The 24,498-nt window shown below is 60.7% G+C and overlaps 2 protein-coding genes across 3 annotated transcripts; both read left to right on the top strand.

Moving 5' to 3' along the window:
- The first annotated feature begins 5,266 nt into the window (after nt 1-5,266).
- On the top strand, nt 5,267-14,172 carry ACBD4 (acyl-CoA binding domain containing 4). Of its 2 annotated transcripts, XM_059489357.1 has the most exons (11): nt 5,283-5,395; nt 5,532-5,609; nt 5,879-6,117; nt 6,299-6,383; nt 6,463-6,583; nt 9,754-9,855; nt 10,578-10,675; nt 11,133-11,292; nt 12,141-12,259; nt 13,588-13,623; nt 13,840-14,172. In XM_059489357.1, exons 1-11 carry the CDS (start codon nt 5,285-5,287, stop codon nt 13,948-13,950), a joined length of 1,260 nt encoding a protein of 419 aa, XP_059345340.1. In that variant the 5' UTR covers nt 5,283-5,284; the 3' UTR covers nt 13,951-14,172. The 2 variants fall into 2 exon arrangements, with proteins under 2 accessions (XP_059345341.1, XP_059345340.1); XM_059489358.1 differs by lacking the exon at nt 5,879-6,117 and having other exon boundaries at nt 5,267-5,420; nt 5,489-5,609; nt 11,133-11,307; nt 12,102-12,259.
- Nucleotides 14,173-15,530: 1,358 nt separating this feature from the next.
- Nucleotides 15,531-17,120, top strand: HEXIM1 (HEXIM P-TEFb complex subunit 1). Its single transcript, XM_059489402.1, has one exon. The coding sequence runs from the start codon at nt 15,700-15,702 to the stop codon at nt 16,618-16,620; it is 921 nt and encodes a 306-aa protein (XP_059345385.1). The 5' UTR covers nt 15,531-15,699; the 3' UTR covers nt 16,621-17,120.
- Nucleotides 17,121-24,498: the final 7,378 nt, after the last annotated feature.

Raw genomic sequence — 24,498 nt, forward strand, 5'->3', positions numbered from 1 at the left:
GAGTGTGAGTGTGTGAGTGAGTGTGAGTGTGAGTGTGTGAGTGTGTGTGAGTGTGTGAGTGTGAGTGTGAGTGTGTGAGTGTGAGTGTGTGAGTGAGTGTGAGTGTGAGTGTGAGTGTGTGAGTGTGTGAGTGTGAGTGTGCAGCCTCACTCACACAGACCCCAGAAGGGTTTAGGGTGGGAAGGACCCCTGGGATCATCGAGGCTGTGCCTGACCCCTCCCCTTGTCCCCAGCCCGGGGCACTCAGTGCCACATCCAGGAATTCCTTGGACACTCCAGGGATGGGCACTCCAAACCTGCCTGGGCAGCTTTTCCCAAGGCCTGGGCACCCTTTCCATGGGGAAATTCCTGCTGTGCCCACCCTGAGCCTGCCCTGAGGCCCCCGAGAGCAGGGCAGGCTGGAGCGACATCTGGGCAACATCTGGAGTGATACCTGAGTATCCTGGGGTGACATCTGGGCTCTTAGGGCAGCATCTGGGCACCCTGGGTGATGTCTGTGTGTCCTGAGCAACATCTGGGCACCCAGAGCAACCACTGGGGGCTCCTGGGACAATCTCTGCTTGTCCCAGAGCAACACCTGTGCATGCAGGGAGACATCTGGACAGCACCTGAGCAGCCTGGGACAGAGTTTTAGTGCTGTGGTTCCAGACCTGGGCAGCTGCTGCCACAGCTGGGGACACATCTGGGCTGTGTTTGGGGGGATAAAGCTCTTCCTGAGGACTTTGGGGATAGGGTGTTGAAGATTGCAATGCAAGATGTTTCCATCACCATCTGTGTGGCAGATTACCTTTGTCAAGTGGGCAGTTTGCCTTATCTCTCTCTTTGAGTGACCACATTCACACCTCCCTGGGAGGGGACATTGCTGATAACAGCTATTGAATGTCCCTGCATGGCTGATAAGAACTATAACATCCCATTGGGAGATGTGAGCCCAGAGGGAGGAGCCAAGCATTGCTGCCCAGATATAATCCAGAGGTTCTCAGACACCAGCACGGCTTTCTGCACTGGATTCCCCAGAGGAACAGCAGCTGCCCCTCCTTCCACTGGATCTTCAGAGGCAGAATACATCCTTCTCTGCAGATCCCCCTGCTCCAACAGAACCACCCCTGACACTGCAGGAGGGCTGAGCCACAATTCCAATGGCACTGCTGCCAACAGCCTGACCCACAGGGTGTCAGGCTGGGTTCTGACTCTCTCAGTGTTGTTCTAGTGCACTGCATTGTTTATTTTATCCTTTTATTTATTTTACTTTTCCCTATTAAAGAACTGCTATTTCCTGCTCCCATATTTTTGCCTGAGAGCCCCTGAATTTAAAATTTATAGCAATTTGGAGGGGTGGGGAGGGTTTACATTCTCCATTTCAGGGGAGGCTCCTGCCTTCCTTAGTGTGAAAAATGCATGTATTTTATGATTGGCTTTTTGCAAATATTCAAATGAATATTATATGTGTTGTGTTAGAAAGTAATGGTGTATTAATTCTTTTAAGTACTGTGTTAAATATAGTTTTAGGTTATAAAAAATATTAAAATAGAAACTATGCTGTGTAGGATACTTTGTTTAAAGAAAGGACTCACAGGGAGGTAGCAGCCACAGGACACCTGAATCTTTCAGAGAATAAGAATTTATTGCTCCATTATCAGAATAAACAAACTTTTTCCTGCCTTGAAGGTGCTGTTAGGATTCAGAGGAAGAAGCTGACAATGACCAGACAGAATCCTGTGTTTGAATGGAATTTATGCATCATGTATGAAGTGTATGAATATGCAACAGGCTGTTGCTTTTAAGGGTTAATCCTTTGTTAATGTGGATCCTTTTTTGGGCTGTGCTGCCCAGAAAAGGTACCCGGATGTCCGTAACTCTTTGTAATTATTGTCTCATATTTTCCTAATTCAATTTGTCCAAATTATTATTACTCTAATTGTATTCCCATTTTTAAAACGATTTTATTACTATTCAACTTTTAACATTTTAAAAACAAGTGACTGGCGCTTTTCACACTTTACAGATTCCTGTCTTTCCAATCCGAGACACAGGGGGACACCGGCGTCACCCCAAAAATGCAATTTCAAACCACATCAGTGGGCTTTGCTCCAAGCTCTGTTCCTGCCAGGAATTCATCAGAGTGGGATGAGCAGGATAAACACCTCTGGCTGCAAAAACCCCGTGGTGTAGGATTGATGAGGATGGTCAGGATGGATGGAGATGAGAGATCTCTGCAGCCAGGTTTGGAATTTGGGGTTTATTGCAAAGGGCCTGGGTGCAGGGCCCTGCTGGGAGCTGCCAAACACAGCTCAGAGCAGGCTGAGAGAAGAGAGGGGGAGAGAGGGTGAGAGGGTGAGAGAGTAAAAGGGTGAGAGAGCGAGGTTTCTGTTACAATACAATAAATCTTCTCCTGTGTTGAATATTCTCCTTCTCACTCACCAATCTAGTTCAAGATACAAATCCTATAGCATTTACATACAGCCTATAAGAATCATTACATTACCACGCTGTGTTACATTTTAAACCCTAAAAACTCCTCTTTGGGCCCCTTCTGCCAAGCTGTAGGGTCTGCTCTGACCCTTGGGCCTGTCTGCAAGCAGAGGGTGTTGTTCCATCAAAAGGGGATCACCTTCAGCTGGCCACACCATTGTTTTCCAGTTGTTCAGCAGCTGAGGGATCTCAAAGCTTGCTTTCATTTCAATCTCACTTACAGTTTCCATATTCTCAAAAATCTTTTGCCAGACAATCATATTGATAAGGCTTTCCTGTTTCATTTTTCCCCAACCCCAGGGCACAACAAATCCCAAATCCCGGCTCGGTCCCTCCCCTCCCTGGCGCTGCTGGTTCTGTTTTCTGGACGGGATCCCGTGGGACCCGGGCTCGCATTCCCGGCCGATTATAGCACAGCACGAGTGCCGTGAATCAGCGCAGCTCTCCTGAGTCACAGCTGGGAAATGGCCGGGGCCTGCAAAGATTTTACTGCTTTTGTTTCATTTTTTATTATTATGGTTTATTTCTTTTTATTTACTTGTCTTTAATTGGGAAAGGGAATGTATCCCCAGGCGATGTAGGTGGGGTTTAGAAGGGTTTGGGAGGTGTTGACCCGCTTGGATTTGGGGTTTGGAGGTGGGGTTAAGGTTGGGAAACCAGAGTGGAAGCAAGGATGAAACAGGGATGCTGAAAGGTGCTCTGCATCCCAACCCCAGCACCCTGGGCCAGGCTGGATCCAGGGGGTCCCCATGGCACCCCAGAACCTCCCATGGCATCCCAGAACCTCCTAATGCACTTCAGAACTTCCCACGGCCCTCCAGAACCTCCCACAACACCCCAGAACCTTCCATGGTACCTCAGAACCTCCCATGGCCCTCCAGAACCTTCCATGGCACCTCAGAACCTCCCATGGCCCTCCAGAACCTTCCATGGCACCTCAGAACATCCCATGGCATCCCAGAACCTCCCATGACATCCCAGAACCTTCCTTGGTACCTCAGAACCTTCCACACCCCTCCAGAACCTTCCATGGTACCCCAGAACCTCCCATGGCACCCCAGAACATCCCACGGCACCCCAGAACCTTCCATGGCCCTCCAGAACCTTCCAATGGCACCCCAGAACCTCCCATGGCCTTCCAGAACCTTCCACAGCACCCCAGAGCCTCCCACGTCACCTCAGAACCTCCATTGGCCTCCCAGAACTTCCCATGGCCCTCCAGAACCTCCCACGGCCCTCCAGAACCTTCCATGGCACCTCAGAACACCCCACAGCACCCCAGAACCTCCCATGGCACCCCAGAACTTCCCACCCCCCCCAGGGCACCTTGTTCTGCCAGGTCACACCTGTCCCCATGTCCCCATGTCCCCACAGCCCTTGGAGCAGGGGGGTTCACCCCTCACGGACCCCAAATCCTGCCCCTTCCTCGCTACCGTCATTAATGAAGTTGGATAATAATTAACAGCGGTTAAAAGTATCCAGTGAATAAAAGAACAGTGGATCCAATTGGGTAATAATTAACAATTCTCTGCCTGACCCAGCTGTCCCCTCTGCTGCCCGGTGGCCTGGTGGCACTGGCCCAGTGCCACATTCCAGATCCCAGTGCCACGTTCCACATCCCAGTGCCACGTTCCACATCCCAGTGCAGTGTCCAACCCTCCCAGTGCCATGTTCCAGATCCCAGTGAGGTGTCCCAGTCCCTGGTCCCTTCCCCTGGCACCTTTGCATTGTCCCTGTCCCCACTGCAGTGTCCTGGTGTCACAGTGCATGGCCCCAGTGTCCCCACATGTGTCCCCAGGATCCTGGATGATTGTCACAGAATTCCAGGATGGTTTGGGTTGGAAAGGACCTCAAAGCCACCCAGTGCCACCCCTGCCATGGCAGGGACACCTCCCACTGTCCCAGGGTGCCCCAAGCCCCAGTGTCCAACCTGGCCTTGGGGCTCCACACCTGGGCACAGCCTGGGTGCTCCGGGGGGCTGGAACTGTCCATAGGCAGTGTCCCCTGTCCCTGGGCACTGTCCCTGGGCACTGTCCTTGTCCTGTCTGTCACTGTCCCTGTGCACTCTCATTGCCCTGGCTCACTATCCCTGTGCACTGTCCTCCTGTCCCTGTCCTGCTATGCCACTGTCCCTGTTTGGGTGTCCTTGTCCCACTGTCTGGCTGTTCCTGCTTCTGTCCCAGTCCCTCTGTCCCTCTATCCCCCTGTCCCTGTCCCCTGTCTCTGTCCTAGTCCCCTTGTCCCTGTGTCCCTCTGTCTCTGTCCCACTGTCCCTGTGTCCCTGTCCCCATCCCTGTCCCTCCGCCCCCTGTCCCTCTGTCCCCCTATCCCAATCCCCCTGTCTCCCTGCCCCTCTCTCCCTGTCCCCATCCCTGTCCCTGTCTCCCTGTCCCTCTGTCCCGGTTGCTGTCCCTGTCCCTCTGTCCATCTGTCCCCATCCCTGTCCCTCTGTCCCTCTGTCCTGTCCATCTGTCCATCTGTCCCTGTCCCTGCAGTCCCTCCCATCCCCGCCAGGCGGCGCCTCCCATCCCCGCTCTCCGTGCACTGCCCGCTCCGGCCGCCAGGGGGCGCCGACAGCGCAGCGCCGGGAGGGGCCCGTTCCTGGAGCCGCGCGCTGATTGGTCGCGGAGCGGAGGGAGCCTATGTAAAGCGACCGCTGATTGGGCGCAGTGCTGGGAAGCCGATGCAAGGCGGGCTCTGATTGGCCGCGCGCTGTTCCAGCACGGAGAGGGAGCGGGACCGGGAGCGGAGCCGGGGCCGGTGCGGGGCCGGTCCCGCCATGGAGGAGCCGGGCTGCGGGGCCGGTCCCGCCATGGAGGAGCCGGGCTGTGGGGCTGGTCCCGCCATGGAGGAGCCGGGCTGCGGGGCCGGTCCCGCCATGGAGGAGCCGGGCTGCGGGGCGCAGTTCCGCGCCGCCGTGCAGGTGATCCAGGGGCTGCCGCGGAGCGGTGAGTAGCGGCCGGGAGCGGGGCCGGGCGGGCGCGGCGTGGGCGGCCCCGCTGACCGTGCCCCGCAGGTGCGTACCGGCCCTCGTACGAGGAGATGCTGCGCTTCTACAGCTACTACAAACAGGCAACGGCGGGGCGCTGCCAGGGCCCGCGGCCCGGCTTCTGGGACCCCATCGGCCGATACAAGTGGTAAGGGGGGGTCCCGGTCCTGCTCCCGGTCCCGGTCCCGCTCCGGTTCTAGTCCGGGTCCGGGTCCAGGACCGGTCTGGTTCCGGTCCCGCTCTGGTCCCCCTCCGGTCCCAGTCCCGCTCCGGGGCCGCTCCCGGTCCCGGTCCCCGTCCCGGTCCCTGTCTTGGTCCTACTCCCGCTCAGGTTCCGGTCCGGTCCCGCTCCCCATCCGGTTCGGATCCGGGTCCGTTCCCGGTCCCTCTCCTGCTCCGGGTCCGGTCTCGCTCCAGATCCCAGTGCCTGTTCCGGTCTGGGTCCGGTTCTGCTCCTGTCCCGCTTCGGTTCTGGTCCAGTCCCGCTCCCGGTTCTGCTCCCCCTCCGGTTCCGGTCAACTCTGGTCCCGCTCCGGTTCCGGTTCCGGTCCCGCTCCGGTTCTGGTCTGGTCCCGGTCCCGCTCCTGCTCCCGGTCCCAGTCCCGCTCCGGTTCTGGTCCAGTCACGATTCCAGTCCCGCTCCGGTTCCGCTCCAGGTCCGGTCCCGATCCCCGTCCCGGTCCCCCTCCCGCTCCCCCTCCGGTTCCGGTCCCGCTCTGGGTCCAGTCCTGCTCCCGGTCCCTGTCCCTGTCCAGTCCCGCTCCCGCTCCGGTTCCTCTCCGGTCCGGTTCCGGTTCCTGTCGGGTTCCGGTCCCGCTGACGGCCCGGGCCCCGCAGGGACGCCTGGCACAGCCTGGGCGCGATGTCCAAGGAGGAGGCGATGGCCGCGTACGTGGCGGAGATGAAGAAGGTGGCGCAGAAGGTACCGGGGCGGGCGGCGGGGCCGGGCCGGGCAGTGCCCGGTGCCGCCCGGTGCCCGTGCCCAGCCGCGGCCTCCGCAGGTCATTGACACCGTGCCCATGGACGAGAGCACGCGGGAGATGTTCCGCTACTTCGAGCCGCTCTACGAGGTCATCCACGACATGCCCCGGCCCCCCGAGGCCTTCTTCAGGAGCACGGCGGGTGAGTGCGGCCGGGACCGGTGCTGCCATTCCCGGTGCCCCCTGTGCTACCCTGTCCCCGGTGCTGCCCTCCTGGTGCTGCCCATTCCCGGTGCCCCCTGTGCTACCCTGCCCCCCGTGCTGCTGTGCCCGGTGCTGCCCTCCCGGTGCTGCCATTCCCGGTGCCCCCTGTGCTACCCTGTGCCCGGTGCTGCCCTCCCAGTGATGCCCTGTCCCAGTGCTGCCCTCCTGCTGCCACCGGTACCGGCACCGGGTCCCGTTTGGCCCCGAGGGGACACGGGGGGGACACAGAACATCCCAGAGACCCTGCAGGGGCACTGCTGCTGCTGCCAGAGGCTCTCTGGGCACACCGGTGTCCCTTTGTGTGACAGAGGTGTCCCCTTGTGTGGCGCTGATGTGTGGCACTGGTGTCCCCATGTGTGATACTGGTTCCCTTGTGTGAGACTGGTGTCCCTGTGTGTGACAGAGGTGTCCCTGTGTGACACTAGTGTCCTGGTGTGTGATTCAGGTGTCCCCGTGTGTGACACTGGTGTGCCCGTGTGTGGCACTGATGTGACACTGGTGTCCCTGTATGTGGCACTGGTTTGCCTGTGTGTGACAGAGGTGTCCCTGTGTGTGACAGAGGTGTCCCTGTCTGTGATATTTGTGTCCCCTTGTGTGAGACTGCTGTCCCCTTGTGTGGCACCAGTGTCCCCATGTGTGACAGAGGTGTCCCCATGTGTGATACTGGTTCCCTGTGTGTGACACTGGTGTGACACAGGTGTCCCTCTGTGTGTGACAGAGGTGTCCCTGTGTGTGACACTGCTGTCCCTGTGTGTGACAAACGTGTCTCTCTGTGTGTCACCAGTGTCCCTCTGTGTCCCAGGTGCTTTGTTCTCCATTTTGCTGCTGAACCCCTTTGAAAGGCAGACTTGGTTTTCCTCTGAAATTCAAAAGCTGTGCCTAAACTGGTCATTATCCACTTGGAGTGTCCTTTACAGGTGTCATTGTCACTTGGGAATGTCACTTACAGGTGACATTGTCACTTAAATCCAAACCTGGTGGCACAACCAGCCCGAGGTGGCTGGAACTGAGGTGCAAAGCCCTGAGCTCCTCAAGGTGTGGCGTCATTTGTGTTAAAGGCTCCTAAATCACCTTCAGCCCCTGCAATCACAGCTGTGGTGGAGCAGAAAGGGAATTCCAGAGTGTGGAGCGTGGCACGTGCCTCCAGCAGCTTCTGGTGTCCCTGTGTGTGACACTGGTGTCCCTGTGTGTGACTGGTGTCCCTGTGTGTGACACTGGTGTCCCTCTATGTGACTCTGGTGTCCCTGTGTGTGTGACTGGTGTCCCTGTGTGTGTGACTGGTGTCCCTGTGTGTGGCTCTGGTGTCCCTGTGTGCGGCTCTGGTGTCCCTCTGTGTGGCTCTGGTGTCCCTCTGTGTGGCTCTGGTGTCCCTGTGTGTGAGGCTCTGGTGTCCCTCTATGTGACTCTGTCCCTGTGTGTGGCTCTGGTGTCCCCATGTGTGGCTCTGGTGTCCCTGTGTGTGACAGCTCACAGAGCTGGGGCTCTGGGCAGCTTTGGGTTTGTTTATTTATATATAAAGTATATAAAGTTATAAAGCAGCATTTGGAACCCAAACCATGGATGGGTCCCGCTCCCACCAGGTCTCCAGAGCCTGGTGAATGTGGTGGCTGGGGCCAGGTCTGTCCTGGTGCTCTGGGAGGTGACAGGAGCCACACTCTGTGGGTCACAGCACACCCTGAGCAGGATCTGGGGATGGGGAGGAGGATTTGGGGAATTTGAGGAGGATTTGGGAGGAGTGGCACTGCCCCTGTGTGGGGTGCAGCTGCCTTGTCCCCTCAGTGTCCCTGTGATGGTGAGGACAGGCTGGGGACAGCAGGGACAGCAGAGTGAGGGAAGGAGCAGCAGGGCAGCGTTGCCACACACCTGCCCAGGAGCAGGGAGCAAAGTCCTGGGGGCTGCTGGAAACCTGCTGGGATTAACCCCTTGGGCACCAGGGCCTGCTGGGGAGGGCTGGGGGCTGGCAGGACCTCTCAGGGGGCTGCTGGGCCAGGTCCTGGGGTGCTGTTGGCCCAGATCCCCAGGGTGCTGCTCTCCCAGGTCTTCTCAAGGTGCTGTTGGCCCAGATCCCTGGGGTGCTGCTCTCCCAGGTCTTGTCAAGGTGCTGCTGCCCAGGTCCTTGGGGTGCTGCTGCCCAGGTCCTTGGGGTGCTGCTCTCCCAGGTCCTGGGGTGCTGCTCTCCCAGGTCCTGGGGTGCTGCTCTCCCAGGTCCTGGGGTGCTGTTGGCCCAGATCCCCAGGGTGCTGCTGGCCAGGTCCTTGGGGTGCTGCTCTCCCAGCTCTTCTCAAGGTGCTGCTGGCCCAGGTCCTTGGGGTGCTTCTCTCCCAGGTTCTGGGGTGCTGCTGGCCCAGGTCTGTGAGGTGCTGCTGGCTCAAATATTCGGGTGCTTCTCTCCCAGATCCCTGAGGTGCTGCGGGCCCAGGTTCTGGGGTGCTGCTGGTCCAGATCTTGGGGTGCCTCTGGTCCAGATCTTTGGGGTGCTGCTCTCCCAGGTTCTTGGGGTGCTGTTGGCCCAGATCTTGGGGTGCTGCTGATCCAGGTGCTGGGATGCTGCTGGTCCAGATCTTGGGGTGCTGCTGGCCCAGATCTTTAGGGTGCTTTTCTCCCAGATCCTGGGGTGCTTCTCTCCCAGGTCCTCTCAGGGTGCTGCTCTCCCAGGTCTTGGGGTGCTTCTCTCCCAGGTCCTCTCAGGGTGCTGCTGGCCCAGGTCTTTGTGGTTCTTCTCTCCCAGGTCCCTGGGGTGCTGCTGGCCCAGATTTGTGGGGTGTTTCTCTCCCAGGTTCTGGGGTACTGCTGGCCACACAAGGCACCTCTTGCCCTGGGCTCTGTTACTGTGGCTGTGCCCTGGGCTGTGGGCACTGCCAGGGGACAGCACTGTCACTGTTGCTGTCACTCACCCTCTGCCTGCTGCCCCAGGGGTTGGGGACAGGGACACCCCACCACTCCTGGGTGAGCAGGGTGCTGTGCACAGGGTGAGCCCAGTTGGGTTCCTGGCTCCTCTCCTTCCCTTGCCAGCTGCTGGCACCTCCCTGGCATTTGCACGGCCAGCCCAGCCAGGACAGCAGCTCTGAGGGCACCAAATGACCCAGCTGTGCCTTTCCCTCTGTGCAGAGAGCCAGGGGCAGCAGGATGGCACCAGCCAGGATGGCACAGAGGGCAGCCCAGCTCCAGAGATCCCCAGGGACAGCCTGCCAGGGCAGCAGAACGTGCCAGGTTGGTGTTCCTGCCTTGGCAGAGCCCTGTGCAGCACAACCAGGGCTGGGGCATGGAGCTCTTGGCACCTCTGCTCCAGCCCTGGATGCTCTGGGCGCTGCCCAGTCACAGGTCCAGCTCTCACTGCACTTGTGGGGTTGGCTCTGCCTCATTCCTGCTGTGCAAAGGGGCCAAGATCTGCTAAACTGCAGCGACAAGGGGAGGCTGGGCTGGCAAATATCACCCTGGAAGGTCCCTGATCCATGGGGGGATGTTCTCCCGTGGCTCAAGCCCTGTTTGCAGCTTCCTTGGCACTGGGATTCACAGCACCAAGCCCTGGTGGCACCTCAGCCCTGGCTTTTGTCTCAGCCCTGCCTCGCTGTGCCCCCTCGAGGGCCCCTGGCTGTGCCCTGGGCTGGGCAGGGTGCTGCAGGAGGTTCCTCCTCCTCCTCCTCCTGCTGGTGCTGCTCCAGCCTTCCCCAGGAGCAAATATGGTCACAGAGCCTTGGGCTGTGTCCCTGCCTGTGCCACGGCTGCCCTGGGGGCTGTGCCAGTGGGGCACCGTGGGCAGCAGAAGGGGGAATTCAGTCCTTGGCTTCATGGCCACGTGAGCAGAGCTGCAGTGCCTCAGTTTCCCTCTCCAGCCTCGCCCTGGGCGTGCTCATCCCCCGCTCCAGCTGTGCCCTCCACACAGCTGGGCACCCCTGCCCTGCCCTGGGCTCAGCCCTGTGCTTCCCTTCCAGGACCTGGGCTGGCTCCAGGCCCCGAGGTGACCCAGGTGACGAGTGACTCTGAGGGGGACACGTTCAGTGACACCCCGGAGCAGATGGAGCCTGAGAAGGTAATGGAGGAAGCGCTGGAGGCTTTGCCACCCCTGCTCTGCACAGCAGCACCAACCTGGGAGCTTCATAAAACCAGCAGGGACACCCTCGTGCAGCTCTCTGTGCTTTGTGTCACTCCTGGAGCCTGTCCCTGTCACTGGGGGATGCTGAGGAGCCTCCCCAGCCTCCCCATTGCTGTGGTGAGGCTCCACCACATGGGTGCCACCACCTGCATTGTTCCCCTGCCACATTTGGTGCCATGCTGAGGCCTGTGGGTCTGGTGGAAGGAAGAAGAAAACCCCCCACTCTTTTTCCACCTCAAATCTGGGCGCTCACTCCCCTCAGATGTCACCACCCGAACCAGAAATGCCACCAAAAATGCCACCCCAAGGGAAGCCCTGCACTGCTGCCCTGGCATTGCCCCCCTGCCCTGGGATGGGAACTGGGGTCTCAGGGCCCTTCTCTCCCCTCTCACAGGCCAGGCAGGTGCAGGGGCTCCCCCCAAAGAGCCCCCAGGCCGGGGCTGAGCCCCCAGAGCCCCTCAGTGCTGGGCAGGGCGAGCGGGGTGAAGGCAGAAGAGCCGAGGGGAGCAGCAGCAGCAGCAGCACAGACCTGCCAGCCCTGGGCTCTGACACAGGTGGGTGCAGAGCTTGTCCCCAAGTCCCCTCCTGCTGCTGCCACCTCCGTGGGCTGGCCTGGGGGTGGGATGGGGCTGAGTTTGGCTCCAGCACCCACAGCTGGGTGGTCAGAAGCTGAAGGAAGCCACAAGTGTCCTGTGTGTGCATCCCCAAGCAGCTCAGCCCCTCCTTTGCCCATTTCCTGCTGTGGTACTGAATTGTCTGAGTTTGGGAGATGCAGGGCCCTGGTTCCCCATGCCCAGCTCCTGCCCCTTGTCCTTTGGGTGTGGGTGGTGCCAAGGGTGAGCTGTGCCCAGCGGGGCAGGGGGGAAGCTGTTCCCTGTGCTCTGGAGGCCTTGGGGACAGCAGTGCCACTCACCTGGGCACCACCAGGCCTTGAGCTGTGCCACTGCACCCTCTGTGCTGTCCCCAGACACTCTGGGGTGGCATTGCCACCCTGACCCGTGGGACCGGTGCCATTGCCTCACCTGGCACAGCCCACGTGTCTCACCCTTTCCCCTGTTGCTGTTCCCTTCCGGGCTGCCTGACCTTGGCACTGAACTTGTCCCCAGGGCTGGCAGCGAGTCCCTGCCTGTGTCCTGCTCCCTGCCTGGATTATCCAGGGTTTGCCAGCCTGATTTGGGCCTGGGGACAGCCAGGGAGGAGCTGCCCTGGCCCTGGCTGTCCTGCCCCATGGTGGCACCTTCACCAGGTGACCCACAGCACCCACTGCCACCACCAGGCAGTGTCACAGCAGTGCACGGCCCTGGGGACATCCTGTGGGTGGGCAGGTGCCCCATGGGTGTCACTGCCCAGCAGTGGGTGCCAGCGCGCCCTGGCAGCCGTGTGCCCGTGGCTGTGCCCGCAGATGCCCGGCTGCCCGGGGAGCTGGAGGCGCAGGTGGCCGGCGCGGTGCGGGCGCTGCAGGAGGAGCTGCGGCGGGTGCGGGAGCGGCTCAGCCGCCTGGAGACGCTCGGGGCTGCCCAGGTACGGCCGGGGACAGCGCTGGGACTGAGCTGGGCTCGGCTCCGGGCCATGCCACACAGCCGGGGACAGCGCTGGGACAGAGCTGGGCTCGGCTCCGGGCCCTGCCACACGGCTGGCCCTGTTGTGGGGACACCCTGGTGGTTGCTGGTGACAAATCCTGGTGGGGTGAGGCTGGTGGTGGCCTGATCCTGCCAACAGAGGCAGGGCTGCTGCCCCTCGCTGCCAGTGTCCCCCTCAGTCCCACTGCCCTTTCATTCCTGTTTCCCCCTCATTCCCACTGCACTCCTTATTCCCACTGCTCCCTCATTCCAAGTGCCTCCTCATTCCCATTTTCCCCTCATTCCTGCCCCACTCATTCCCACTGCCCCCTTCATTCCCACTGCCCCCCTCATTCCTGTTTCCCCCTCATTTCCACTGCCCACTTTGTTCCCAATGCCCCCCTCATTCCCACTGCCCCCTTCATTCCTGTTTCCCCCTCATTCCCATTGCCCTGCTTATTCTCTCTGCTCCTTCATTCCCGTTTCCCGCCTCATTCCCAGCACACCCCTCATTCCCATTGTCCCCTCATTCCTGTTTTCTCTTTATTCCTGCCCCCCTCATTCCCACTGCCCCCCTCATTCCTGCTGCCCTTTCACTCCTGTTTCCCCCTCATTCCCACTGCCCCCCTTATTCCCACTGCTCGCCTCATCCCCATTTCCCCCCTCATTTCTGTTTCCCCTCTCATTCCCATTGTCCCCTCACTCCCACTGCCCCCTCACTCCTGGTGTCCCCCTCATTCCCATTTTCCCCTAATTCCCATTTCCCCCCCATTCCTGCCTCACTCCTTCCTGTTTCCCCCCTCATTCCCACTGCCCCCCTCATTCCCTCTGCCCCTTCATTCCTGTTTCCCCCTCATTCCCACTGCTCCCCTCATTCCCATTTCCCCCCTCATTCCTGTTTCTCCCCTCATTCCCATTTCCCCTGTCATTCCCGTTTCCCCCTCATTCCCTCTGCCCCTTCATTCCTGTTTCCCCCTCATTCCCACTGCTCCCCTCATTCCCATTTCCCCCCTCATTCCTGTTTCTCCCCTCATTGCTGTTTCCCCCTCATTCCCATTTCCCCTGTCATTCCCGTTTCCCCCTCATTCCCACTGTCCCTTCATTCCTGTTTTCCCCCAACTCCCATTTTCCCCCTCACTCCCTCTGCCCCCCTCATTCCCTCTGCCCCCATGCTCCCGGCCCAGCTGCCCCCTCTGATCCCTGCACGGCCTCTCCAGCCATTCCCTCCGTGTCCCAGGGCACAGGGGGTGCCCACCCCAGCTGCACCCCAAACCCTCTCCTGTCTTGCAGGGGCAGACAGACCCGGGCCCGGCACTCGCTCCACAGGTGAGTTAGGGCTGAAGGACGTGCTGGGGTGGCCCTGCTGTGCCCCTGCCCACCTGAGCCCACAGGGGTGTGGGGACACATCTGGGGAGCAGGTGACATCCATGGGGACACTGCCAGGGATGCACAGAGGAGGGGGGATGTCACCGGGACACCGAGCAGTGCTGAGGGCCTGTTCGCTGCCATCGGTGCCACCTCTGTCCCCGTTTGCCCGGCCAGGCCGTGTCCCGATGGCGCCTGCCCGTGTCCCCACGCACGCTGCTCTTCCTGGCCACCTGGCCCTTCGTCACGCAGTGGCTGCTGCGCCACTGGCAGGGCAGGAAGAGGTGACCCCCGAGCATCGCCACCGTTCCTCGCCATCCCGCTTCGCACGGAGCCACGCGGGAACCGCCTCAGCAGCCACCGGGACACCGGCACCGACACTGAGGGCCAGCACCGGGCCCCGCGCCGCCGCCGCCACGCACAGCCGGAGCAGGAGCAGCCCCGGGCCCGGCCCGGCCTCACCGGGGACAGCACCGAGCCTGCCTCGATTAAAGTCGCATTTTCGGTTCAGCCCCGCTGCCTGTGCCCTGCTACCGGGGGAGGAGAGCGCGGCCAAACGCTCCGGCCTGGCCACTGTCCCTGCCTGGTCACCCCCTGTCCCCGGCTGGTCACCCCCTGTCCCTGCCTGGTCACCCTCTGTCTCCGGCTGGTCACCTCTGTCCCCGGAGGTGGCCGTGGCCGCCCTGTCCCCCCGGCCGGCTCTGTCCCAGGCCCCAGGCTGTCCCCTGACCGGGTGCCATGCCCACCCTGAGGGTGCCACCGGCCCTGATCGGAAGCCCCAGGGAGCCCCGGGACCTCCGTGAGGGGGTGCCCGGTGCGGGGCTGGGCAGGGCGGGTTCCTCCCCCCGTGAGGCCGCGGCTGCCCCGGGGCCCTCCTGTGCTGCTCCCCCTCAGGCACGGTGCCCCCACATGGCTCCCCCCGCCCTGTGTCCCTCAGAGGGGCCCCCAAACCCCGCCAGCCCCCCCCGAACGTGGGGCCCGAGGGGGACATGGCCGCCGTGGCTAAGGGTGGCAGGGCCGGGAACGGGATCGGTACCGGGACCGGCACAAGGCCCGAGGGCTCCCCATCCCCCTCCTTGGCCGTGCCCCTCCCCCCGCACCCCCCGGGCCTCGTGAGCGCGGCTCCGCACCGCCCCTGCCAAAAGGGACGCGGCGCCTTTAAGAGGGGACTTCTTTCCGCTTCGGTTTGTTTACATCTCCCTCCGCCAACTGCAGCACAGCCGCACACCACACAGCGCCGGGATCCTTCCGCTCGCCCCCTTCTCCCCCGGGCCCGCGCACCCCCGGAGGCCCTCCCGGCCCCCCCTACAGCCCAGCCTGGCTCGGCCCGGCCCGGCCCAGCCCTGTACAACCCCCCGGTCCCGGGGTTCGCAGCACGGCCGGCGAAACCTCCGCCGCGCGGGGACTCTTTTCGGACCGTGCCACAGCCCCGCCGTGGGGGTGGCGCGCGCGCTGCCCTCGGCGCGGGCCTGAAGGTCGCGGGGCGCGCGCGGCCCCGCGCATGGGGACTCCCCCGCCTCGTGGTACGGTCCGGTCCCGCCTTCTCCCCCTCGCGATTGGTGGCGCCGCGGAAGAGTGACGACCATCTCGGCCAATGGCGGCCAGTCCCTGCAACGGCCAGGGGCGTGTCCTGGATGGCCGGCCCGCCTCTCGCGCCCGTTGATTGGCCGAGGGGCGGCACCGCCCGCGCGCTCGGGGCCGTGGCGGCGGCGCGGGGCGCGCGGCGGGGGCGGGTCCCGACGCGCGGCGGGGCGGGGCGCGCAGGGCGCCTGCGCCGGGCGGGGCGGGGCGCGCGCGGCTATAAAGGGAGCGGCCGCGGCCGAGGAGAGGCAGTCGGGAGCGGGCGGCGGCGGGCGCGGGTTGGGCCGTGGGGTGGGATTGCGGCGGGAGCGGCGGCGGCGGCGCGTGCAGTGCGCGCGGGGAGGCGGGCCCGGCGGCGTTAAACCTCCCCCGGGCCATGTCCCGGGCGGCCTGAGCGGGGCAGCCCCCATGCGGCGCCGGTAGCGCCCGTCAGCGAGCGTAGCCGAGCGCAGCGCTATGGCCGACGCGGCGCCCGCTGAACCGGGGCCGGAGCCCCAGTGCGAAGCGGAGCCTCGCTCCGAGCCCGAGGCGCGGCCGGAGCCGCAGTCCGAGCCCGAGCCGCAGCCCGAGCGCGGAGAGGCGCCGACGGAGGACGGCGATGCCGGGCGGCTGCCGCCCCCCGGGGCGGAGGCGGCGGCGGCGGGCGGCGCCGAGGGGCGGCCGCCGGCGGGCGGAGCGGGGCGTCCCGGCCTGGGCCCGCGGTACCGGGCCGTGGGACGCACCGAGGAGTGGCCGGTGAAGAAGAAGCACCGTCGGCGGCCGTCGAAGAAGAAGCGGCGCTGGAAGCCGTACTCGAAGCTGAGCTGGGAGGAGAAACAGCAGTTCGACGAGCGGCAAAGCCTCCGCGCCTCCCGGCTGCGAGCGGAGATGTTCGCCAAGGGGCAGCCGGTGGCTCCCTACAACACCACGCAGTTCCTCATGGAGGACCATGACCAGGAGGAGCCCGACCTGAAAACCGGGCTGTACCCGCGGCGAGCGGCCGCCAAGTCGGACGACACGAGCGAGGAGGATTTCCTGGACGACGCGGCCGACGAGGACGGGGGCAGCGACGGGATGGGGGGGGACGGCAGCGAGTTTCTGCAGAGGGACTTCTCGGAGACCTACGAGCGGTACCATGTGGAGAGCCTGCAGAACATGAGCAAGCAGGAGCTGGTGAAGGAGTACCTGGAGCTGGAGAAGTGCCTGTCGCGCATGGAGGAGGAGAACAACCGGCTGAGGATGGAGAGCAAAAAAGCCGGCGGGGAAGCGGCGGACCCGGCGCGGGTGCAGGCGCTGGAGCGGGAGGTGGACAGGCTGCGAGCCGAGAACCTGCGGCTGCTGCGGGAGCAGGAGCTGCTGCCCCGGCAGGAAAAGGGCCCCTGCAAGCCGGGGGAGTGACACTGGGCCAGGGGGGCGCGGGGGGGTTTTTACAGTGCTGGGTGGAACATTCGGTCCTTGTACAGAGTCGCCGCGGACCCTTTTTACGGGCTAAACTGCAGCTGGGTGGGCCGAGGGCTCCCCCTTTTTTAGGTGGCTGTGATGGGGTGAGGGGGGGGTTGATGTGTTGGTGATATCTGGTTTATGGGTTTTTTTGGTTTTTTTTTTTTTTTTTTTTTGTGTCTAAACCAAAAAAGAGAAAAAAAAATTCCCCAGGAAAGCTGTAAATTGGCCAAAACTGACTATAAAAAAAAAAAAAAAATACAGAGGTCTAATAAATTTAATTACTTGTAACTGTAATAGTTTTGGTGTGATTTCTCGAAAATAATCAGGATGGCATTCCACCAGGGAATACATCCTGGATTATTTTCATCCTGTTATAACTGTTTGATTAAACTTAGTTGTAATTCCCCGCTTAACCCTTTTTGTTATTATTTTCCCCTATTTATTTTCAATTTTAATTCTGGTTAATGAGCTGAAATAGTTTAAAGTACCTGGAAGGGGGGTTGAAATGGTGTATGATGGACACAGAGGAGTAGGAGTAGCCTCAAGTCTCTCTGTTTGCCTAAGGCTCACTTAAACTTGACTCTGTTTCCCAGCAGCTGTGCAGGAATCCAGGTCATTAACTGAAATCTGGGCAAAAAACTGCCCCAAAATAATAATAATAAAAAAAAATACTTAAAGCTGCAAGTGAGAAGAAAAACCTTAAAGTTTTGGAGCAGCCCAAGGAAAAGTTTTGGTAGTCAGCACTTGGCCTCTGAAATGGCTGACGAGGGAAAGGCGATGGCTCAACCTCCCTCCTGCTGCACCTGAGAGAGAGGAGGAGGAGGAGGGAGAAGCTCCGAGCCTGGAGCTTTTTTTGGGGGGTGAACAGGTCCATGAAGGGGTGAAGCAGGGGAGGAGGGGCTGGGATGGGGATGGGGCTGGGAGGTGATGAAAGCTGGGCCTGGAAATGGGGGAACGGGGCATTTACACGGAGCCTGAGGGGAGAGGAGGGGACGGGGCTGTCCCAGCGCTCCGGGGACAGCGGGAACCGGCATGGGCCCAGGAATGGGGGAATTTGGCATTTCCATAAAACCTGAGGGGCTCGGGAAGGGCAGGGGAGGGGGACCGGGCTGTCCCAGAGCTCCGGGGACAGCAGGAGCGGGATGGGCCCGGGCAGCTTCCCAGCAATGGGGGATTTTGGCATTTCCACAGAACCGGAGGGGGATGGGGCTGTCCCAGCGCTCCAGGGACAGCAAGAGCCTGGATGTGCCCGGGCAGCTGCCCTGCAATGGGGGAATTGGACATTTCCATATAACCTGAGGGGATTGGGGCTGTCCCAGCGCTCCGGGGACAGCAGGAACCAGGATGGGCCTGGGAATGGGGGAATTGGGCATTTCCCCAAAACCCAAGGGGAGAAGAGGGGACGGGGGTGTCCCAGGGCTCGGGGGGGACAGCAGGAGCGGGATGTGCCCTGGCAGCTGCCCGGGAATGGGGGAATTGGACATTTCCACAAAACCTGAGGGGGACGGGGCTGTCCCAGCGCTCCGGGGGCAGCACGAACTGGGATGGGCCTGGAAATGGGGGAATTGGGCATTTCCACAAAACCCAAGGGGAGGGGAAGGACAGGGGACGGGGCTATCCCAGTTCTCTGGGGACAGCAGGAGCCGGGACAGGCCTGGGCAGCTGCCCAGCAATGGGGGAATCGGGCATTTCCATAAAACCCGACGGGAGAGGAGGGCATGGGGCCGTCCCAGAGCTCCGGGGGCTGCAGGAACCGGGATGGGCCTGGGAATGGGGTAATTGTGCATTTCCACAGATCCCGATGGGGACGGGGCCGTCCCAGCACTGCCAGGCAGCCCGGTGTGACCGCCTCGGGGCTGGAACGGTCCCACCAGGTTTAACCCCAGCCTGGCCAAACCCCCGCGGCTCCATGGGGGAAAAGCAGCCGTGCTCAGGGGGAGAGCACAGCGATGTCCCCAGAGCAGACAGGGCGGTGTAAAATCGGGGGGAGGGGGAATTACAGCGATTTCTGTCCCCCCCAGCCCCCATGCAGCTCCGGGGCACGGCGGGGGGAAGGAAACGAGCCAGGGCCACTTGCTCAAGGGCCCGGGAGTCCTTCCCTGTGCCATGACATCACCGCAGCGCCGGGGAGGGGACAGCGATGGTGTGCGGGATCCTGCGGGCTGCGATGGGGCCGAGCCCCCCTGCTCCTCCGGCCCGATGCTTTCCCGCTGTTTATTCCCCTGCAGAGCGATTTTCTGTCCGCGATTCCCACAAGAGGCATTTCCTCACCGGGTCCCTGATGGTCCCAGCTTTGTGAAATGCAGCTCCTCGCACCTGTTTTGTGGGAAAAGCTCCATCCAAGGGGATATTCTCAGGTTTTGCCCTCATCCACTCACCCCACACCCTGTCAGCCAGGTTCAAGTCTCTGGAAGAAATATTTTCTCTGCAAATGCTTTTTAAAAATACAACCTAGAAAAACCCAAAGCAAACAAACCAACTAAAGGGACCATAATGATCAACTCTCCAACCTCCTCTGCCCACACCAAGTTCTCCTGCTTTATTCCATGGTGTTTTATCCTGATCCCAAGGGCTCAGGGCAGCTCCTGCAGACACAGACCGGGGACATTTGGGGACCTTTGGAACCTCTGAGTGGCTCAGTAATGGACAGGGAGTTCCTCATCCCAAGGCTTCCCACAAACTCCTGACTGGAGCTCATCTGTGTGAGCACAGAGCCACAGCAGCAGACATCAGCCTGGCACAGCTCAGCTTGCAACCAGAATCATGGAATGGTTTGGGTTGGATGTGACCTTCAAGACCACCCAGTGCCAACCTTGCCAGGGTGGGGAGGCGCCGGCAGAGGTGCCCAGAGCAGCTGTGGCTGGTCCTGGATTCCTGGAAGTGTCCAAGGCCAGGCTGGAGCAGGCTTGGAGCAGCTGCCATGGCAAGGGGTGGAATGAGATGGGCTTTAGGGTCTCTTCCCACCCAAAGCATTCCATGATTCTCTGGACAAGCAGGAATCACTTCCACAGGGCTCCACGGCAACACCAACACTGGATTTGGGGCACTTGGAAACACAGAGCATTGGGAGACCCTCTTTTGTTTTCAGAAGAAAGGGCTGAAATTCTGCCAGCACCAACACAAAAATGGAGACTGCTCCATCCCACGTGCAGGAATGGCCTTTCCCCTTGGACAGATGCAGTGCAGATCCCTGGAAACACCACAAATCCAAGAAGGAAGTGTCTGTTGGGGTGAGGTGAGCCCCAAATCCTGCCCTGGGATTGAGCAGCCCCTTGGAGTTGCTCCTGGTGCTCCTTCTGTGCCAGGGTTACACCCAGGGCACAGCTTGGGCACATCACCTGCCCCAGCTCCTCCTCACTGTCCCCACCTTCCCAGGACACTGGTGACTCTGGGTGGCACAAGTGGCATTTTGGTGAAGCAAGAGGACAATCTGCAGCTGGTCACAAAAAACCTGGCAGCTCCAGCCCCTCGGGATTGCTCCCCTTCTGCTCCCCACAAACCCTCTGACACCTGGGCAGGTGCAAAGCTCACAGCTCAAACCAAGTGTGACCCTCATGGGTTTGACAAAATCAGCTTGAAATGGCATTTTCAGCTGTCACAAGCATTTGAAGACACACACAATAAACATCCCAGCCCTGGAAATGCAGTTGGGATGTAAAATATTATGGAATTATAGAATGGATGGGGTTGGAGGAACCTTAAAGATCAGTTCCACCCCACTGCCATAGGCAGGGACACCTTCCAGTGTCCCAGGTTGCTCCAAGCCCTGCCCAACGTGGCCTTGGACACCTTCCAGGGCTGGGGCAGCCATCACCTTTCCATATAATGCTTTGGAATTCAGGACCTGCTAAAGCAACATCTGCAGAGTCACAACAACAAATACAATTTAAAAAAAAAAAAAAAAGAAAAAAGAGAAAAATACAACACCCCACCCACCAAGTGCCTAAATGTAAAATAATCTGGTTTTAACTGGCTGACCCACGTCTGACAGCACAATCCACACTTGAAGCAGAAGGCTCCCAAATCTCCCTGTTTTAAACCTAAACCCAGGCCCACAAATACCAGGGGATGAGCTGGTGTTATCGAGGCAACAACAGGGCTGGCAACTGGAGCTCCACTGAGGAACCGCGGGGAGGCTGCGCCAGCTCAATCCCTCCCCCCAAAAAAAGCCATTTTTAGTTTTTAAAGAGCTGGGGTTTGACTTTGCACGGGGTAAACAACGCAGCAGGTGCTTGGCCAGCCCCGGAGGGGCATCGCTCCCTGCGAGCCCGGGTCGGTCGGGTTTGTTACCGCCCGAGAAGTTCCCCCGGGCCCTGGCAACAACCGAACGCTTTTGTTTTTGAGTCTCGGAGCTCCCCGCCGGGGAGGCCATGTTAGCTGAGATCCACTGGATCCGGCCGGGATCGCTCCGGGAACCCCGCGGGCTTTGGCTGAAATGTGTGAAACAAAGGATTAAATAAATATCAGGGATTATCTCCCCCCCCACACAAGAAACCGCGGGGTGTGAGGGACGGGACCCCGGCACACCCAGCCCCGATTTCCCTCAGAGCTGCGCTGTTCCTCCCCTCGCTGCTCCTCACGGGGCTCAGGCAGGGCCAGCCCCGCACCAGATCGGGCTGCGGCCGTGAGAAACCTTCAGATACCGTTTAACGCTAATTTTGATCGAAAAACAGCCCCAGCCCCCACCCAGTAACGCAGTTACAGCCGGAGAGCTCCGGGCCGGGCTCCTCCACCGGCTCAGCTCCGTGAGCTCCGGTCCCGGTGGCGCCGCGGTACCGCCCCCCATTAGGGGCCCCACGCTCCGCTCGCGGGACAGAGCCTCGGCTGGGCCGCCCGTGCTGCCGCCTCAGGGCCACGGACGGGAGGGGGCCCGGCCCGGCCTCTCACACACAAAATGGCGGCGGCGGCGGCACCGCTCCCGCTCCCGCTCCGCCCGCCCGGCCGCCATAGTCGCCGTCCCGGCTCCGCCGCTCTCCAGCCAATCAGAATCCGCCGTGCCGCTGCGTGACGGCCCGGCGGAGCCAATAGAAACGCGACTAGTACAGGAAAAGGCGGTGCCTCCTCCACCGCAGGGCATTATGGGGGTTGTAGTCCGCCAGCGATTTGCGGTAGTGGGACCGGGGCGGTTGCGGACTCGCCGCCCCAGGATGCCCCGCGGCCGCACGTGGCGGGCGCTGTGTCACGGCGGGAGGCGGAGGAACCGGCCCCGGTTCGCCGCGGGACAGCGAACACCGAACATCGAGGCCTCCCTCAGGCCTTGATATCGTCAGGGGGGCCTTGCAGGCCCCGTAGGGCTCCGGGAGGAGGGTTTTGGCCGGGACGGCGACACCGAAAGCCCTGAGGGCTGCTCGGCCGGGGCGGCCCAGGGACCGAGGCCTTGCTCAGGGCCGGGCCTGGATCGAGGGGGTGACCCCAGAGCCTCAGGGCCCCAAATGAGAGTGCCTTTCTCTTCAGCCGTCTGAATTTAACTCCTTCATGCTCTGTCCTTCTCCAGAACCGTTCCAGCAGCAGCAGCCACAGATCAGGATTAAAATTGGCACCCAGAGATCGCAATTAGATGGATCTCAATTAGCAGACACGGACCACAATGTCCCCCCAGCACGGTGGGAGCTCAGTGTGCTCAGGGGGTGACAGCTCTCCCCCAAAATCACCCGGTTTGTCACAATTCTCCCCTAAAATCACCAGTCTGCCCAATTCCATCTCTCCCAAGGGCTCCTCCCAGGCTTATCTGGCCTCCATCTCACGTCTCAAGGAGAGAAGTGACCCACAAGGCAAAGTCCATGAGCTTTCTCAAGGGTTTCAAGGGATTTTTTCCCCACTGGTTGTGCTCTTTGCTGGCTGAGCCCTGTGGGGTGTGGACAGGGGGGTTCAGTGAGCAGGAATTTTAAGAGAATGTGTCCTGGGTGATCAGGGCATGTAAAAGGCAAAAATAAGCAATACAGTTTGTAAATAAAAGGAAAAAAACCCTCACTGCCAACCTAAAATGTCTCTCCCTTCAAAGTCGGTTGTCTTGGGGTCCCATTTTCTGGGGCAGGCTGGGCCCAGGCCCTGTCCTGTGTGATTTTTGGGAAGGAACAGTTCAGGGAATGAGCCTGAGCAGCCACTTGAAGCTTTTGTAATTAAGTTCTGATGTTACTAAACAACAAAGGGGGGTGGGTTTGGTTTTTTTTTTTTTAGTGTGGCGGGGTGGTTTTTGTTTTGTCTTTTCCCTTCCCTTCCCTTCCCTTCCCTTCCCTTCCCTTCCCTTCCCTTCCCTTCCCTTCCCTTCCCTTCCCTTCCCTTCCCTTCCCTTCCCTTCCCTTCCCTTCCCTTCCCTTCCCTTCCCTTCCCTTCCCTTCCCTTCCCTTCCCTTCCCTTCCCTTCCCTTCCCTTCCCTTCCCTTCCCTTCCCTCAGCACCAGCTTTGCCCGCAGGGCTTTGGATGAGGCAGGAACACCCTGGGCTGCTGATAAAGCTGATAACGCCTCGGGGCGTTGTGCTTATCTCTGAGCCCAGCTCCGTGCCTTTAGCCACCGTGGGCTCTCTGAAGTGCCATTATTTGTCACCTTGTGGGGTTTTTGCGAGGCTGCAGAGTCAATCCCCCTCCCCAGGGCGCTCCCCAGCCCATCCCTGACTCCCTGCACCCTCTTGGGGCTGCAGGAGCAGCTCCAGGGTCCCGGGGCTGCCTGGAGGAGCTGGATCAGCCAAGCCCACACAGGCACAGGCTGATTCCTGAGCTGCTGCCAGAAATACCGTGCTTTATAGATCCAGATTGATTTATTTTTATTTGCCATGGGTTTGGGTCTTTTCCAGCCACATTTTAGCTCCTCCACACCCTGGCTGAGCACTGCCACCCCTCGTGGCATCCCAAATCCAGAATGCCACAACCCTTTCCATGCTGTCAGGAATAAATTTGGGGTGATGGATGTTTGCACAACCCTGATCCTGCAGAACAGGGCTTGACCCCAGCTCCCGGCAGCCACCACAACTCCCAGTGCCTACAGCCAGCACTGAGCTGCCAGCACTCAAATCTGCAGCTCCAGGCATCCATCCCCCAGAATTCCACATCCCAGCATCCCAGAGTTCCATATCCCATCATCCCACATCCATCCCCCAGCATTCCCTGTCCTCTCATCCCGCATCCATCCCCCAGAATTCCATATCCCAACATCCTGCATCCATCCCTCAGCATTCCCTGTCCTCTCATCCCGCATCCATCCCCCAGAATTCCATATCCCAGCATCCCAGAATTCCATATCCCAGCATCCCACATACATCCCCCAGCATTCCCTGTCCTCTCATCCCGCATCCATCCCCCAGAATTCCATATCCCAACATCCCGCATCCATCCCTCAGCATTCTAGCACCCCCAACTCCCGGATCCCAGTGCTCCCAGTGCTCCCAGCGCTCCCACCATGCATCAGCCATGACTTCCAGCACCCAACACTCATCTCCCAGTGCTCCCATTTCCACCCGCAGCCTGCGCCCAGCTCCAGTGCTCCCAGCACATGCACCCAGTTCCCAGTAATTCCAGTATTCCCAGCACTGATCTCCCAGTGCTCCCAGAACCCAGTTCCCACTGCTCCCAGTGCTCCTATCTCCCAGTATCCAGCTCCCAGCATTCCCAGTATCCACCTCCCAGTGCTCCCAGCATCCAGCTCCCAGAGCTTCCAGTGCTCCCAGCATTCATCTCCCAATGCTCCCAGCGCTCCCAACACTCCCAGTGCTCTCAGTGCTCCCAGCATCCAGCTCCCAGTGCTCCCAGTAACTCCAGTATTCCCAGCACTGATCTCCCAGTGCTTCCAGAACCCAGTTCCCACTGCTCCCAGTGCTCCCAGCATCCAGCTCCCAGTGT

The sequence above is a fragment of the Ammospiza nelsoni genome, chromosome 26 (assembly GCF_027579445.1).
Source record: "Ammospiza nelsoni isolate bAmmNel1 chromosome 26, bAmmNel1.pri, whole genome shotgun sequence".
Classification (NCBI taxonomy): domain Eukaryota; kingdom Metazoa; phylum Chordata; class Aves; order Passeriformes; family Passerellidae; genus Ammospiza; species Ammospiza nelsoni.